Source organism: Armigeres subalbatus, chromosome 1, assembly GCF_024139115.2.
Source record: "Armigeres subalbatus isolate Guangzhou_Male chromosome 1, GZ_Asu_2, whole genome shotgun sequence".
Lineage (NCBI taxonomy): Eukaryota > Metazoa > Arthropoda > Insecta > Diptera > Culicidae > Armigeres > Armigeres subalbatus.
Window position 1 is genome coordinate 313,021,504 of NC_085139.1, and position 18,642 is coordinate 313,040,145.

The following is an 18,642-nucleotide window of genomic DNA, read 5'->3' on the forward strand; positions in this document are numbered from 1 at the left end:
AAATGACAGAGTACAGGAATGCTGCCCCAACCCATAGAAATGGCACCCGAGTGGAGTGGCACTTGTGAGGGTAATGGATTGACCCGCATTGCCTTTCGAAATGGATGCCAATTTCCTGTCGAATTGCGCCCTCACCTAGATTCTTCTGGTTCAATCACGGCGGCTATTAGGTTGGTTGCTACTTGCTCTCTTACCGAGCACTTACAGCGGTACTAAAGGTGGGTGAGGGCGATTTCGTCGCAGTCAGTGAAACCAGCCATTACCGACAATGAATGGTCGGTCAGCTGCTCCGGTGCAAACGAGATGAATTACACATCAATCATAGTTGAGTGAGTTTTAGGACTGTAAACAGGCATGGCAACGGGTGGAATTCAATCGTTTAGATGATTGGATGAGTGAAGGTTCGGTTGAAACAATGCAATACAACCATTAGAAAATAGGAAAAATATTGAATGGCTTCCATTTCGTCTTCATTTTCCTTAGATCTATCTTTGTGTATCAATGTTTCGGCTCCCATAGATTGTTTCGGTAAATACAAATGTCATTCCTTGATTACATAGGAAAACACAAATCCTGCTGTCATCTGTACCATAAATGGTTACACATATCACAAAAAAAATCACATTTCCAGTTTCACCCGAAGAAACCTACAAAGAGAGTAGCACATTCCCATTTCATACTGAAACACAACTCGTTGACATGGCTGATGGAGCTGAAAATTGAACACTGCTCCACTTTCGTATCACCATTCCTCGCTCGGATCACTACAAATCGACAAAAGTTCAAGCAGCACAAATCCTTACTTTCGTATTGGCTTACTCGCCTGATTGAATTTTGCCCCCCGGTTATTCCCCACCATGTTCTCGTGTCGTTCCCCCGTTCCAACCACCTGGGCGAAAATAAAATGTATTCAAATAAGACCCCACCTCCCTATGTGTGCTGCTGCTGCTGCTCCCAGCTGCCATTGTTTTGGTTAGAATAATATATTTTGCTACGTAAATGGGGCTTCGAATGAGATTACTTTTGCATTGCTATTTTAATAGAAACTCAATGTGTTTTATCGAAGAATAAACTCTTGGAAGGAGCTGCTCGATCCGAACCACTTGATGAGTTACGGGTGGTAAGATTGATTTGAAATTATCGTGCATTGGGAAATTGAATATATTTGAGCTAGCAATACTGGAGCTGTCCCTTAGTGCAAGACCACAAGACATTCTATGTGAAATTTAAATCGGTTTACTATAAAAACCAGATGAATTTCTTGACATATTATATAGATATATTCAAACTAATTTTGAAAGGATATCCCGGGAAATACGAACAACTATCCCGTGGAAAGTCGATCAAAACCACCCTGTGTAAATCCCATTCGAAAGTCATCGGCGATGCCTTGTACTGGTTGAAAGGAATTACAGTGCGATCGTTCGAACTGAACCAAAAAAATGAACCTACTGTACACCTGCCGAACAACAGAGAAACTTAATGCACAACGATTCTTCGATATAACATATCTAGGACGCACAGCATCAGGCACATTGGAAGTTCCAACGTACCCAGTCGTGACCCTCCAGCCAGCGTTCAACCTCCGTCCTGGTCCTGTCTTTGGGTGTAATGAGAGGGGCTTCCAGCCTGCATCATCAGACAAGTACAATCGATTAAAGAACAACAACCGCTCTGATGACATCTCACCCAACAGCCACGAAACAATCTCCAACTCGGTTTTTCCCATCTGTAATCCACCAACGATTCGTCATCCGGGACGCACAACGAAAATCACTTTGGAAGCCCTGGAGCCCCCACCATAGTCGCGACCATTCGGCCAGCAACCAACAGCCGCCCCGGTCATGTGGTTAAGTCTGGTATAAGGGGCTTCCAGTCTGTGCGATCAGGCAAGTACAATACCCTCGAGTTCATTGCTTGCTCTGATGATCTTTCCTCTCGCAGCTGCCCTACCCTATGTTATTATGTTATTCTAAATTTTTATAACAAAATTTGTTAGAGACGTGGTGCAGGATGTTGTTGAAATATCTAAATTTCTATCAAAAATTACACTACTGGAAACAAAAAATTATCAAATTTTGTTACAATTTTATCATAAAAATAACATATTTTGTTAGAAATTTATAACAGAATCAGATACAAAATGTATTGTTTCTGTGCTTTTACAGTTCGTGATAGGTCTTCAGATTGTGATCAACAATCAGAAACTTTTATTTTTGTCTGAACAAGAATATTTTTCGAAAACATGAAACTAACAACATTACAAATAAGGCAACCTTTGCAAATAATATCAGTAGTAGTAGTAAAATTCTTCTTTATTTACACATTTTTTGTTCTACAATTATTTTTGACATGTACGCGTTTTGATATCTATATGGCTGGAAGACTTTGCTACATCTATTTTAATTGCCTACTGTTGGGCTATTCGGTGTAAAGCATTTTTTAAATCATATTATGATAAAATCCTGTTACAACATTTGAAAGATAATGACTAGGAAGAACAAAATTGTATCAAAATAAGTTATACATATCACAATATGTTAATATTGTGTTCAGTTTCTGTTAGGCTCTTCTAGTAGGGTACACACGAGTTAGACACGAATGAGCAGCCGCCAGTGCCAGTCAGATCCTTGGCACATAAGCCTCTCTCACTCTAGTATCAGAACGTCGGGGGATTACGTGCAAAGATCGAAAGTCTACGAATTTCAATGGGGAGTTGTGAGTACAACGTGAATATTTTCACAGAAGCTTGGCTCCATACCGATATCACTAACGCAGAAATTAGTTCAGATTACATTTTTTGTCGTGAAGATCGTAGTGAATCAACAAGCCTACATTCACGTGGCGGAGGCGTGTTGATTGTTGCCATAAACAATCTCGATTCCGACACAGTATCTCTAATGAACTACGACAACCTTGAACAAGTCGCAATCCGCATCAGGTTAAAAAAACGCTGTTTATACATAATTGCCTTCCGCCTAACTCTAGTCCTGATCTCTATTCTGCCCACGTCGATGCGGTACAAAGTATTATCGAGAAATCTTCTAATTCCGACGTTATCTTGTCAATTGGGGATTTCATTTTACCAAACTTGCACTGGCAGCTGGACCACGACATTAACGGATACGTCCCCTCAAACATATCCACTGATCCCGAGAGAATCCTTATCGAAACTTTGTTTATCACTAGCATGCGCCAGATGAACGATTTCACCAACATGAACGGAATACTTCTAGATATCGCTTTCGCTTCGTTCTGGATACTTCGATATTCTCCTGCCATCATCCCCGATGATAGCGACCATGTGCCTTACATTTTACTTCTTGATGGTCTGGAGTCCGCCAATCCAGACGATTGCGATGCTAGCTTCACATTCGATTTCAAAACATGGGACTTCAACGTTGTGAACATAAGATTTGCCGATGTACACTGGGACATACTGCTGGCCAACAATACACTCAACGACATGGTCCAAATCTTCAACGAAAAGAATAACATAATCATCAATGATCATGTTCGAAAAAAGACGCACAGTTCTAACTCGGACTTTAACAAGCCATGGTGGACTTTTGAGTTGCGGAACCTTCGCAACAATCTCAGGAAATCTCGTAGGCGCTATTTCGGTTAAAATTCGTTCACGACAGGGACATCGCTAGTGAACTGGAAATGTCATACAAGTCGCTTCTCTCTTCCTCATACAACGACTACCTAACGAAGATTCAATCGAAAGTTAAAAATGACCCTTCTTGCTTCTGGGATTTTGTCAAGAAACGAACATCCACCAAGTGTGAACTACGAAGACAACATCGCCCGAACCAACACTGAAGCTGTCAACCTTTTTGCTGACTTTTTTGAAAAGGTGTACACCAAATCGTCATCTGCACTGCGTAACAACTTCTTCGCACACATTACAACTCACGACATTGCTTTGCCCATCAAGCAGTTTTCCCCTGATGAAGTACACGACGCCCATGAAAATCTTGACCGTAATAAAGGCGCTGGCACGGACAGCTTTCCCCTCCTCTTTAAGAGATGTTCCACAACCCTGAATGAGCCGATTTCAAAAAATTTCAACGCTAGTATCACGTTTCACACTGTAAATATAAGACATAGAGCAATGTACCCTTAGACAAAGTTGTAGAGGGGAAATAGCGGTAGAAGTTCGCCATACAACACTTTTCGGAATTCCGTTTCTGGAATGAATTATTTGCTGAATACTAAATGATAATGAAATGATAAGTTCAATCCCTGATCGTATCTTACTTGTGTCTGTAAACAACACTGCAGGTTGATACCGATAAAATGAAAATATGGTGGTATGCTTGTCAACGAAAAGAGGACTTCTTTAGAAGACACTTAGTGTAATGTTGTTTCATTCACACGATTGGAAAACCCTGCGAATCACCAGTCAGCACACAATGGGAACAATTCCACTTAAGGACATGCATCACAGAATCCAAAACTAAATTCACTCGCGTTTTCAAGGGCACACCACTCAATATTAAAGCATCGCACTACTGACATTTTTGAGTGGTGTGCCCTTGAAAACGCGAGTGAATTTAGTTTTGGATTCTGTGATGCTTGTCCTTAACAGAGTGCACTCAGTCTGCGACCTGGGAGTGACTGTTGATTCAAAGCTCAGATTCAATGAACTTATTGGAATCATAACGGCATAAGTATTTGTCACATTAGGATTCATCCGTCGTCATGTCGCCTATTTCCCCGACATCTATTGTTTATAAACACTATACTGTTCACTAGTACGCAGCACTCTCGAATATGCTGCACTGGAAGAATTTCTGTTTCCGATTTCGAATGAATTTTCGTTGAAAATTCGGGGAAATTTCTGTTTTCCTTTTCAGATGAATTCCCGTTGGAAATTACTATGATTTTGTTGGAAATTCAGATTTATTTATTTATTTATTTATTGCGGAGACGAGCCAGCCTCGGGCTGAAAGTCTCCTTAATAAAGACAGAAAAAAAAATTTATTTATTTAGGGGGAAAGACGGCTTTGGCAGGTTTTGTTCTATTATTGTCAGGGGGGTTTTTGTCGATCAAATTTTATGAAATTTGGCCACAATATTCTTTGACATGCAAAGAATGTTTAGGCCAAATTTTAGCATAGTCAGTCATAAAAAACCTCCCTGCCAATAATAGAACAAAACCTGCCAAAGCCGTCATTCCCCCTAATTAATTATAATTCATCTGACAGCTTAGCCTTAATGAATGAAACTAAAACTAACGGTTACAATAATAGTGACCTCTTCACCTTAGTTTTAAAACGTTCGGGTGCTTCGCAAAAGTCAAAAAGCTCCTCAACCATTGTAAATGTCTTGATCATTGCAGAGACTGGTTCGTTGTGCCCAAAGAACGTACGATGAAATCGATCCTGCAGTAGTGATCGTTGTTGTTATATCCTAGCAGCAGTTCTGGCAGCACTTAGGGGCCATCCAGAAACCACGTGGTCATATTTTTGAAGATTTTCAACCCCCCCTCCCCCCATGTGGCTTATCGTGGTCATTTGACAGACCCCCCCCTCCCCCCCTATGACCACGTGGTTTTTTTCAAGTACAAAAATTAAAAAAAACCTTTTGTAACTAAAACATATGGTTAATCCAATCAATTTTGTAGATGGACAATTTCAACTGATTCAAAATCAAACTAAACCCAGCATGGAAATTATAAATTTTCAGGAATTCGAAAATTTTGATGATGTTATCATGTTGTAATGTGTATCAGGTACATATTAGGATATCTAGAACTCGCACACCTCCAATGCATCAGGAGGATACAAAAAAATGTGGACTCGCGAATATCTTATAAAAATTTCGAGAAATTAAATTGTACTTTTGTAGTACTTGTAAAGGTTGTACTTTTGAAGCATTTCCAGTAGGAATTCCTTAAAAAATTAAATCAAAATTTTAAAGATTTTCTGATGTGAAAATTCCTTAAACTTTCTAAATCATTTCCTGTGCATCTTTGCATGGCAAAGATTTAAAGCAATGTTTAGCTGAACCTACAAAGAAATCAAAATGACATCCCGAAGAAGAATGAATTCTCGATGAAATTTTTAAATGATTTCTGGTTCAAATTCAAAAAACATGAACCTTGAGAATTCTAAAGATTTATTCTTTGAAAATCCAAAGAATTTTTAGAAGATAATCCATAGACTCTTCCGTGGAAATTCTAAATAATGCCTCGGATAAAAAAAAACTTTTAAAATTTAAAAAAAAATGTGATAGAATTCACAAAGAACGTAAAAAAGTATTCCGAAAAATTTTCATTTCAAAATTCCAAAATTAAAAAAAAAAATCAACGGAAATATCAAAGTGTTTCATGTGGCATTGGCTCCATATTCCAAATGGAAGTTGGTCTGCTTTTCAACTTAGTATATTCTATTAGCATTTCCTCAGTTATAAATTGAAAGCTTTTATATGCCAGCAATTGCACGATTATATATCTTGTGTAGCAAATACGATGGATACACTATACCTAAGGTGTCGAGAATGTTTCCCACCCGAAAACATCTTAGACAGGAACGAGAATCGTACTCGTCATCTCCGGATTGGCAATCCTACCCCTTTGCTCGCAAGGCTAACTGGAGACTGAACATTTTGAAGTGCACTCCTTAAAATGTTCGAAAAACTTCTTTTGGAAATGAAGAAGAATTTCTGGTGAAGATTCGGAAGAACTTGTCGAAGAAACTCATTAGAATGTTTTTCCACCGAAAATTATATGTATTTCGCACGGGACTGTTTTGAACTTTCAGACAGAATTCACATGGATTTTTTTTCGGAGTTTTAAGGAAATTTTCTCGGAAATTACACTGGAGATGTATTGTTTTTTTTTTCATTATCAATTTGTAGCAAAATTTCCAAGCAAATTTTTTCAGAGAGAATTGTTCAAAAAAATTCTGAATGCTAGCACTTTATCAGGATTGTATGAAGTAATGTCAAAGTTTTTAAAGGAAATTTCTTTACTTGATTTTTCCTGAATATCCACAAGAAATTCTTTTGAATTTTTCTTCTTAAGTTTTTTCTTGGATTATTGTAAAAACATGAACATTTTCAAAATTGTAGCTGCAGTCCGCTGATGCAAAAGTGTCGGCGGCGTGATGCCAAAAACCATCTGCGGCGGAATTAAAAAAAAATATTTTTCCATTTTTTCTTTCCAAATTTTTTTTGTGGAAATTGAGACTGAATCGCAACCTGTTTTTTCGTTTATTTTTGTATGGATATAGGATCTTAGGCTAAGATGGTCAAATAATGCAGATATGCATCGGCGTTGCGACCGACGCAGCGTTATCGATTTTTCTCGATGCACACCTACGTCTTTTTAACGCTGAGTTGAAAAGACGCTACGTGGGCATCGGCCCTAAGATGCGCTTTTCGTTTAATGATTAAATCATTAAATTTAAATGATTTGTATTTTTTACACCGCTATTGTTATTCACTAAAAGTTTTCCGTGTAAAAAAACCACGTGGTTCGAGATCAACACCCCCCTCCCCCCATGTGGCTTATCGTGGTCATTTTCCAAACCCCCCCCCCTCCCCCCATATATGACCACGTGGTTTCTGGACGGCCCCTTACGCTGTCAACGGCACGAGCCTACCCACTCCTGCCAACATAAACGAACTTTGATTTCCGTTGCATACACCGGAGTGAGAGCATCACAGAGAAAACAATAAGAAGTTAATTATATTCGCATCCGCGTGTTCTCGATGTTTATTTCGTCATTCCCATCCGCCCAATATACAACAATTTGGCGACGAGAAGTTTGAAACTGCGCGTAATTCGGTGAAGCTGCGTTTAATTCGTAAGTGGTTTTCGGATTATTTTGGTGTCTGTACGGTTTTCGGCCGACTTTTTTCTGCATCATGGCGAATCCATCTGCTGCTGCGGCCGGCGGTGCTACGGGCCTTCCAACCGGTGGTACAACTGGTCTTCCTGTCGGTAGTTCAACGAGTCATCCCGTCGGTGGCGTTGCTACCATGCCGGCTACGTTTTCGTTTGAGCCATTCAACCCTGCTACATTGAAATTCGACCGATGGTTGGAGAGGCTGGAAATTTCTTTTCGGATTTACCATGTTCAGGCAACCGACAGACGCGATTACCTACTCCACTACATGGGCGGTGCCACATACGACGTACTTTGTAATAAGCTGAAAAGGGCCGCACCACACACCAAAACCTACGGCGAAATCGTAACACTTCTGAAGGATCATTTCAGCCCGGATCCTCTAGAAATTCTGGAAAATTTCAAGTTCGCCAGTCGCAAGCAACTAGATCACGAGTCTTTGAGTGACTATTTGATGGATTTGGAGAAGCTCGCTCAAACGTGCAACTTCGAAGATCATCTGGACAAAGCCCTGAGGAACCAATTCGTCTTTGGCATCCGGAATCGTGTGATACAGTTGCGGTTACTGGAAGTTCGCAACTTAACCCTGGCGAAGGCGAAAGAAATTGCGTTTGGCATGGAAATGTCTCATCGTGGAACCGACGAGATGCATGGATCCCGATCAAAGAACGAGGTGCAGCACATAGAACATGGATCCAAGAAAGCGAGAAAGAAGAATGCGTTCCAGCCGGCTAGTCAAATTAGTTCGAATAGAAGTTCCATCCAGACCGGCAAACGAGACGGACAGAAGAAGCACTGTTACCGCTGCGGAGATGCTGAACATTTCGCGGACAAATGCAAGCACAAGGCCACTGTCTGCAACCACTGCAAGAAGAAGGGGCATCTGGAGAAGGTGTGCCAGTCTAAGCTCAAGGAGAAGAGGGGCACCGATGGCGCACACCACTTGGAAGAACCTTGCGTTATTAAGGACGTATTCCATCTACATGCGGTTCGAGGTCTTGCTGGTAAGTTTCTTTTGGATTTGACGATCAATCACAAAGAGTTAACATTCGAAGTTGACACCGGCTCTCCTGTATCCCTTATTAATGTACGAGACAAACGACAATACTTTTACGACTTGGAAATCCTTCCTACAACTACACGGCTAGTAAGCTACTGCGATAATGATATCGGTGTACTCGGTAAGATTATGGTTAAAGTTGTTGCAAATGGTGAGGAGCTTACGTTGCCCCTGCACATTGCGGAATCCAGCAGGCACCCCTTGCTGGGCCGCGATTGGTTGCTCGCATTGAAGTTGGATTTCAATCGCGTTTTTAGACCCGGTACACATTCGGTTTCCTATTGTGGCGACAATGATCAATCCACCGCCACTGCGTTAAATGATTTGCTCAAAAAATTTTCATATGTTTTCGAAGGACGTGTAGGTAAAATTGAGGGGATTCAAGCTTCGCTGACGGTTCGAAAAGATTCAAGGCCAGTTTACGTGAAGGCCAGAGCAGTACCGTTTGCAGTGCGCGACGCAGTCGATAAGGAGATCGACGCGTTTGTCAGTGAGGGCATCTGGGAAAGGGTGAAGCATGCGGAGTGGGCCACTCCTGTCGTTCCAGTAAAAAAGTCTGGGGGTAGAGTACGGTTGTGCGGAGATTATAAAATCACTTTGAACCCGCATCTGCTTGTCGATGACCATCCGTTTCCCACTGCTGAAGAACTGTTTGCTACCGTTGCAGGAGGAGAGACGTTCTCTAAGTTAGTCTTGTCTCAGGCTTATTTGCAACTGAAGGTTCGCCCAGAGGACAGGGATTTGCTGACGTTGAGCACTCATAGAGGCCTGTTCTGTCCTACGAGGCTCATGTACGGTGTCGCTTCCGCCCCAGCTATTTTTCAGCGGTTAATGGAGGAAATACTTCAGGGTATCCTTGGGGTTACCGTCTTCATCGACGACATTCGCGTTACCGGTCCTGATAATCAAACGCACTTGCGTAGACTAGAAGAAGTATTCAGAAGGCTAAGTAAATACAATCTACGCGTTAATAGGGAGAAGTGCGAATTTTTCTCGAATCGTATCGATTATTGCGGTTACATGGTAGATAAAGCTGGGATACACAAGCTTCGCTATAAGATCGACGCCATTCAGAACATGCCGGTTCCTAAAACAAGGATCAAGTTCGATCCTTCGTAGGACTTATCACTTACTACGGTCGTTTTTTCCCCAACCTAAGTACGATTCTTTACCCACTTAATAACTTACTAAAGAACGAGGTTCCTTTTGTCTGGAACCAGGAGTGCGAGAAATCATTTGCATTGGTTAAAAAGGAAATGCAGTCAGACAGGTTCCTAGTCCACTACGATCCGTCGCTTCCGGTGATTTTAGCTACTGATGCCTCACCTTACGGTGTAGGCGCGGTACTCAGTCATCAGTACCCTGATGGAACTGAGCGGCCATTACAGTACGCTTCACAGACTTTATCTAGAACGCAGCAGAAGTATTCCCAGATAGACAAAGAGGCATATTCGATCATTTTTGGTATTCGCAAGTTCCACCAATACTAGTTTACTCTTATTACTGGTAACAAACCTATCAGCCAGATATTCTCGGAATCCAAAGGTCTTCCTACAATGTCTGCGATGCGGATGCAGCATTATGCCGCATTTTTGCAAGCTTTCGACTATAAAATCCGTCATCGTCGATCTTCAGATCATTTCAATGCGGATGCCATGTCTCGCTTACCAATATCGTTCACTGACTCCGAGTCAGAAATCGAGGAACCAGATGCTGTTGAGATTAATGCTATACACACGCTACCACTTACAGTAGATGAGTTGAGCACAGCCACTCTGTCAGACGACAGTGTTCGCGAATTACTACGAGCTCTTAGAACAGGTAAAGCAGTTGACGGTAAATTTAGATTCGGTGTAGATCAAGAGCAGTTCAGTTTACAGAAAGATTGCATAATGCGTGGTTGTCGTGTATATATACCACCTTCGTTGAGAATGAAGGTTCTTCACGAACTTCATTCAACGCATTTCGGTATGTCCAGGATCAAATCACTCGCTCGTAGTTACTGCTGGTGGGAAGGAATAGATAAGGATATAGAAGGTCTAATTAGACTGACTTCTTGTCAGGCTGTTAAGGCTAATCCACCGAAGGTTTCTTTCCACTGTTGGGAAACGCCCAGTGAACCATTTCAGCGTATCCATGCGGACTACGCTGGCCCTTTCATGGGTTTTTACTATCTGATACTCATTGATGCGTTTTCAAAGTGGCCTATGGTATATGTAGTCAAAAACATGACAACCGAAACTACAATCCACAAATGCAGAGAATTCTTCAGTACTTATGGTCTACCGTCAGTTTTTGTGAGTGACAATGGGCCTCAGTTCACCTCAGCTGACTTCGCCACATTTTTGGAACTAAACGGTATTGTCCACAAATTCAGCGCTCCGTATCATCCTGCCACAAACGGCCAGGCCGAGAGGTTCATACAGACAATGAAATTGAAATTGAAATCTTTAAATTGCAATCGTTCCGAAGTACAAAGCGAAATTTGCAATATTCTCTTAGCGTATCGCAAAATGATTCACCCGGCTACTGGCTATTCTCCGTCTATGTTAGTTTTTGGTCGCCAGATCCGCTCACGGCTAGATCTAATGATTCCTTCAATCGATCCGAACAGAAGCGAAGTTCAGTCTAAAGTTAGAGAACTAACGGTGGGTGCCAAAGTGGCGATTCGAGACTACGTCCACGAAAACAAATGGGAATTCGGGTTTGTTAAAGAACGTCTTGGTAAGTTACATTACATGGTACAACTTAAGGATGGACGGGTCTGGAAGCGCCATATAGACCAACTGCGTAGCGTTGGTGCAGGGTTAACGGGTTCCCCAACAAACGTGACTTCTTCACGCGGCGAAGAGATCGGTTGTCAATTTTTCTACGACAACGCTATCGCAGTAACTTCAAATATGCCCCCGACTTCGACAACGGAAGAAAACATCAATACTTCCGCGGACTTATCCCTTCCTTCTAATCCGACTGTTTCCGTTCCTTCATCGGGCGTTCCTTCATTCCATTGCGACGATCGCAGCGAACGATCAAACCACCGCGCAGACTCGACTTGTAACAGACTAGAAAGGAGCTTATTTCGCGGGGAAGAGCTGTTATATCCTAGCAGCAGTTCTGGCAGCACTTACGCTGTCAACGGCACGAGCCTACCCACTCCTGCCAACATAAACGAACTTTGATTTCCGTTGCATACACCGGAGTGAGAGCATCACAGAGAAAACAATAAAAAGTTAATTATATTCGCATCCGCGTGTTCTCGATGTTTATTTCGTCATTCCCATCCGCCCAATATACAACAGTTGTCGAAGAGGTCGTTGAATGGCACGAATATCCAGTAGCCAGAGCAACCGAGGAGAGTCGATTTCTCCGCACAGTAATCTAGCCACGAATGTCGCTTGCTGCAGCTTTCGCCTTTTTTCGAGGGTGTCCATATTGAGCAATTTGCACCGACCAGGATATGGAGAAAGATTAAGTGGATCACGCCATGGTAAATGAAGCAGGGCCATTCGAATAAACCTCCGTTGGACACGTTCAATTCTCAAGTTCCATACAACGTCATTCGGAGTCCAGACAATAGAAGCGGTTTCCACGATAGGTCGCACCAGCGCACAGTACAAGGACTTCAAGCAGTGTGGATCAGTAAAGTCCTTCGCCATTTTCGATATGAAACCCAGCTGGCGGTTTGCCTTGGCAATTATCGACGTATAATGGGCGTTGAATGTCACGTTCATGAACACGTTCAACAAACTTTGCAGACGATGACAGTCATCAACTGATCGTACTATTAGATATATTTTCAGGTCGTCTGCATAGATAATTCTGCAATCCAAACCCAATTTCGATGCAACGTCGTTGAAGTAGAGTGTATACAGCAGAGGTCCCAAGTTGCTTCCTTGTGGCACGCCAGATAAGTTGCAGGAAGGGGACGAAACGCACGAGTCAATTTTCACACGGAGTGTTCTGCCAGTTAGGTAAGAACCAAGTCACGAAGTGAGTTTGCTCGTTGCTCCGAGGCGCGATAGTTTGGACAACATGATGTTGTGGTCGATCTTGTCGAAAGCACCATTTTTGTATACCGGAAACATATGGGATTGTTAACAAATGTCCGGAAAAATGCCGTCGTTTAGTGATCGATTAAAAATGGAGGAAAGCGGCTCAGCAAAAACAGCTGCACAACGGCAGAACACAACAGATGGGATGCCATCAGGACCAAAGGAGAAGGAGCTTTTCAACTTTTTGGCAGCAGCGATAATCATTCCAGGAGTAACCACGAATGTTGTCAAATTAAGAAGGTCCAGAGGTACATTTAATGATGCAGATTCAGCTTCGGCGTCTGTTGCTTGCACTGGCTCGAACATTGATGCAAAGAATTTGGCGAACATTTCACATCGTTCCACAGGTATATTTGCTTCGTCGTTATCGTACGTCACATTACTTGGTATGGACGAATTTTTCCTTTTGCTATTGACAAATTTCCAAAAATATTTCGGATTACGCCTAAGACTGGTTTGTATCTTCATAACATGTGCCTTATACAGAGTTGAATTCAAATGACGGTATGCATTACTGGTATGCGCGCTGGAAGTTGATTTTGCTCTCAGCAGACTGTTTTGCACGATGCTTCCGTTGACTGGCATTTTTAACACGTTTTAGGTTCCGAAGAAAAGGTGTACTCCAGACGGGCGAAAGTGGACGACGTTTTGGAGGTACGTTTAGTTGTAGCCATTGTTGAACGATATTACAGAAACTGTTCGCCATATCATTGACATCTTGGCAATCATTCAGGTAGCCCCAATCAAAGGTACGGATATAATCAGATAACGCGTCATAATCGATCTTATTGCAATCGGGAATCGGTTCGTAATCCACAGGATGGATGTCGTCAGAGCGGAAAGTACGTTGAATAGGAAAGATCATTTCTAACGGAGTCGAAAGGCAATAGTGGAACGGCTGCCGTGTTGATGTTGGGCTTAAAACTGTTCGAGCAGAAGACTAGATCCAAAATACGATCATGCTGATTACGATGCCAGTTTTCTTGGGTCAAGTTTAAGAAGTTCATTCCATCAATTAGAGTCGCACTAGATGAAGGAATAGATATAGATGAATCACCGTTAGAAAATCGGAGGAATTTCCGTTGTAGATTCGGAAGAATTATCTTTGGAAATTTATATGAATTACTCTGGAAACTTGAACTAATTTACATAATGGACGTTACATATTTGGATTAATTTCCGTTAAAGATTCGGATGAATTTCTATTTCCGTTTTCGGATAAATTCTGTTGAAAATCAGGATGATTTTCTTCTTTCGCTTTCGGACGAATTCCGGTTTCCGGTTTCCGGTTTAAATTTCCAACGGGAATTCATCCGAATTTCCAACAAAAATTCGTTCGTTTTTCCTATGAAAATTCATCCGCATCTCTAACGAAAAAATATCCGAATTTCCTACAAAAACCATCCGAATTTTCAACGGAAGTTCATCCGAATTTCCAACGAAATTTCAACAGAAATTCATTCGTTTTTTCAACAAAGATTGATTCGAATTTCCAACAGAGTATAATGCGGATTCCTAACGGAAATTCATCCGATAATTCAACTGAGGCTATTCGTATAGGAAAAAAAGTTTAATTTTGATACACATAGCTAAGTTTGCCATTTTAAGGTGCTTTTCTGAGATATTGCGAAAAAAGATTCGGCTGCCGGTGGGACTTGAACCCACACTATTCCATTAAGTACGCGGACGTATTACCAATTATGCAACAGCTGCAAGCGAGCCTCTATTGTCGTTGCAGAAGCAAACCCGCCTCAATACGACACATGTTTGCGATTCAAACGCAGCCGACTGTTGTTCAATTCTGATACACATAGTTGGGTAGAAAGAAGAGAAATGAAATGTTGCCAAAGCAGATTCGATGGACACGAAGAATTGACTGTTATCCCATCGTTATTAACTGGTTTTGGAACAACTTCTCGCAAGGGCAGCTGTTGTATAATTGGTAATACGTCCATGAACTTAATGAAATAGTGTGGGTTCAAGTCCCACCGGCCGCCAAATTTTTTTTCGCAATATCTCATAAAACACCTTAAAATGGCAAACTTATCTATGTGTATCAAAATTAAACTTCTTTTCCTATACGAATAGCATCAGTTGAATTTTCGGAAGAATTTCCGTTTCCGCGGCCGAGTGAGTAAACAATTGGTGCGTGATCGGACATGTGTCAAGTAGGATTTAGATTATTCGTAAAATCCGAATTTTTGGTTCTGTTTATAATGTTCGGTGAATAAGTGTGCGGTTGAACGTGTTTTGTACATGATGTGAAACATTTGTAAGATCCAGTAAATTGATGAATATATCTATATAATTTTTCAGCATATACTGTTATTGACAAACGCTCTTTATTGTCGAATAGACCTCCCTATTATTCACCCTACCCATCAACAATTATTTTCCTTCCTGAGACATCTATGAAGGTAGTATGGGTTCCCTGCATCTTCACTAGTAGATGTTGAACTAACATTCCTTCCGTGATTGTAAGGACGTGGCCAGGTATACAACTGCTACTGTATTGGAAAAGGTACTAATCCCAAGTACCAATTTGCGACAATATACAGTAGATTGCTCAATTGAGCATTGTATAGCCACCCACGATTTGTACAATCACATATGCTATGCTATGATATATTTCGCATGAATTTCCGTTGAAATTTCGGCTTAGTTTCCATTAAAAATGTGGTTGAATTTTCGTTGGAACTTCGGATGAATTTCCGTTAAGAATTGAATTATTTTTTTGTTGAAAATACGGTTGATTTTTTTTTGGAAATTTTAATGATTTTTTGTAGGAAATTAAAATGAGTTATTGTTGGGAAGGCGAATGATTTATTTTGGATTTTCGGATGAACTTTTGTTGACAATTCAGATGAAATTTTGTTGGAAGTTCGGATGATTGTTTTGTTGGAAATTCTAATGAATTTCTAATGGAAATGCAAATAAATTTTTGTTGGAATTTCAAATGAATTTTTGATGGAATTTCGCAGTTTACGTTGAAATTTCTGTTTCTTATTTCGGATGAGTTTCTGTTGATAATTCGCATGAATTTCGTTGAAAATTCTGGTAAGTTTCCATTGAAAATTCGGTTGCATTTCCGTTGGAACTTCAGATGAATTTTTGTTGGTAATTCGGATGATTTTTTGTTGGAAATTCGGATGAATTTTGGTTTGAATCTCGGATGAATTTTTCTTGGAAATTCGTATGTTTTTTGTAGGAGACGAGCTCAGTGGTCTAGTGGCTACCGTTTCTGCCTTATAAGCAGGAGGTCGTGGGTTTAATTCCAGGCTCGTCCCTTTCCTACTTAGTATTTCTATCTTAGTTCTTTCTGTGTTTCGCGTTCTACCAAAACGATTCCTTCTATTATAACCTGCCACACAAACCCAAAACCTCCCGTGGCAAAATATCTGTGGTAACAGATGAAAGTGATGCTGCTGTCTTCAGTGGTGCAATTTATCAACAATGCCTGTTGAGTGTGATTCTTTTGTTTTGTATTTTTCTCTGCTCCTCTTTGCCTATGACGGTGTCTTTCAGTCAGCAAGGCAAAGCAAGAGTAGCTTAGTAAGCTCGGTTTGCCAACAGCGGGCTGAAGCTGATGATCATTCAGCACAAATTTCCTGTCATTGTCTTGCAAGTGATAGTATTCACCCATGCATTTATATAGGGCCGTCGCATTCACGCAGCAGCGAGTGAACTGAATGGACTGTCACGGCGGGCTGCGTGTGCAATGAGAAGAGAGGTCTTTTGTTTACTTTATCTGTGATTGTTGCTGCTAATCATTTTCAGTTTTCACTGCTTGGAAGTGAGTGTGAAGAGGAAATGGTATCAATATCCAACAAATTTCAGTCACTGAGACTGAGAATTCGCACCACTGGGCAGGACTACATACCCGATCCGCTAAACCGTTTCCAGGGGTCGTCAAGCCCCTGGACCATGTCTAAGGGCTTGACGACCCCTCCCCAGCTGTCTGTGAGTCAGGGAGAACTGCCTAGGGCGTGGTGGGATTTAGCAGTGGGCTCTGCTAAAATCCCTCCCAAAAAACCACAAGTGCCCGTAATCAGACTCTATCAAAGCGATTGTGTGCCGCTTCAAAAGCACAAGCCCAGGGAGTGCCAATTGGCATGGGGAGTGTCCCTACTCCGGTAGGGTAGCGCGTGAGCTGCTTCGGCAGGGAGTGAGTGATCTGGTTGTGCTGAGGCAGGAGTGTCATAGCGCGTCCCCGCTATTGTCACCTCGAAGCGCAGCAGAAGTCTGAGTATGGACTGCACATGCTGAGGTAGGAGTCGAGGTACCCATCGACACCTCGAGGCATTGCAGTGGAGTGTTAGAGTGAGCACCCGAAAAAGGGTCACATGGAGCGAATGGTCTTTGGAGAAGCTGCTTCGGCGGCAGGGTAGCAGGGGGTTGTACCCACACACCTACAGGTGTGCACATGTGGTGCATGGGGAGTGTCCCTGCTTCGGCAGGGTAGCGTGTGGTCTGCTTCGGCAGTGGTGTGATTGATCTGTTCGTGCTGAGGCAGGAGTGTCGTAGCGTAATATCTGTAGGCCCAGGCAGTTACCGCTATTGACACCTCGAGGCATGGCAGCGGAGCGCCCGGGAGAGCATCCAAGTAAGACTCAAATGGAGTGATTGGTGTGCGAGCACCCAAGTCAGTCTCGCGTGGGACGAGTGCCTGTGTGAGCGATAATGAGCGAGTACGCTTAGTACTGCCATCCCCCCAGAAGTAGTACTGCGAGGTAGTTCCTGGGGGAAACGATGGTGGAGCCCAAGGGAGTTTAGTCGGTATTACCGGTATGGTCGAGTCCGACACTCCAGTACACTTCCGTGTGGTAGTTTGGCAACTACAATGCACGTGTACTGGGTTAGTGTGTAAATGCATTCTCCATTGTAAAAAAAAAAAAAAAAAAAAACCGTTTCCATTTCCATTGCTAATGCTAAATTCGTATGTTTGTTATTGAAAATTCTAATGATTTTTGTTGGAAATTCGAATAAATTTTTGATGAAATTTCGAAAGAATTTTTATTGATAATTCGCATGCAATTGTGTTGGAAATTCGCATGAATTTTGGTTGGAGATTTGGATAAATTTCCATTGGATATTCGGTTGAATTTATGTTGGTAATTCGAATGAATTTCTGTTCCCGTTTTCGGCCAAATTTCTGTTGAAAACTCGCATGAATTTACTTTGAAAATTCGACTTGATTTCCGTTGAAAATACGGATAAATTTCCGTTGTAAATTCAGATGAATTATTGTTGGACAAGCAAATGATATTTTTATAATTTCGGATGAAATTTTGTTGGAAATTCGCAATAATTTTGGTTGGAAATTTAAATGAATATGCTTAGCAAATTTGGATGAATTTCCGTTGAAAATTTGAGTGAGCTTCTGTTGGAAATTCGGATGAATTTTTGTTAGAAATTTGGGTGAACTATTGTTTAAATTTTCTTCTTAAATTTTTAATCTTTCTTTCGTGACTTTTTTCTTCCTCACTCTTTGTTCTGCCTTCGTCTCTCTTCATTTTTCTTTCCTTTTTTATTGACCTCCTCGCACAGAGCCGTGGATGTCTGAAATCGTTCCATTCGAATAACAATTAATATGGGTTGAGCATATTTTTTGTTCATTCATTAATTTTGTACCTTATATTTGTCCTTCAAAAAGTGTCAAAATCCCATGCGA

General features: G+C 41.5%; 1 protein-coding gene across 1 annotated transcript; it reads left to right on the top strand.

Moving 5' to 3' along the window:
• The first annotated feature begins 7,878 nt into the window (after positions 1-7,878).
• On the top strand, positions 7,879-10,038 carry LOC134207569 (uncharacterized protein K02A2.6-like). The gene has a single exon (XM_062683277.1). It carries the CDS (start codon positions 7,879-7,881, stop codon positions 10,036-10,038), a length of 2,160 nt encoding a protein of 719 aa, XP_062539261.1.
• The last annotated feature ends 8,604 nt before the right edge of the window (positions 10,039-18,642 follow it).

Excerpts from the sequence above, each read along its gene's own strand:
- LOC134207569 (XM_062683277.1), top strand. The coding sequence starts at position 7,879 with ATGGCGAATCCATCTGCTGCTGCGGCCGGCGGTGCTACGGGCCTTCCA.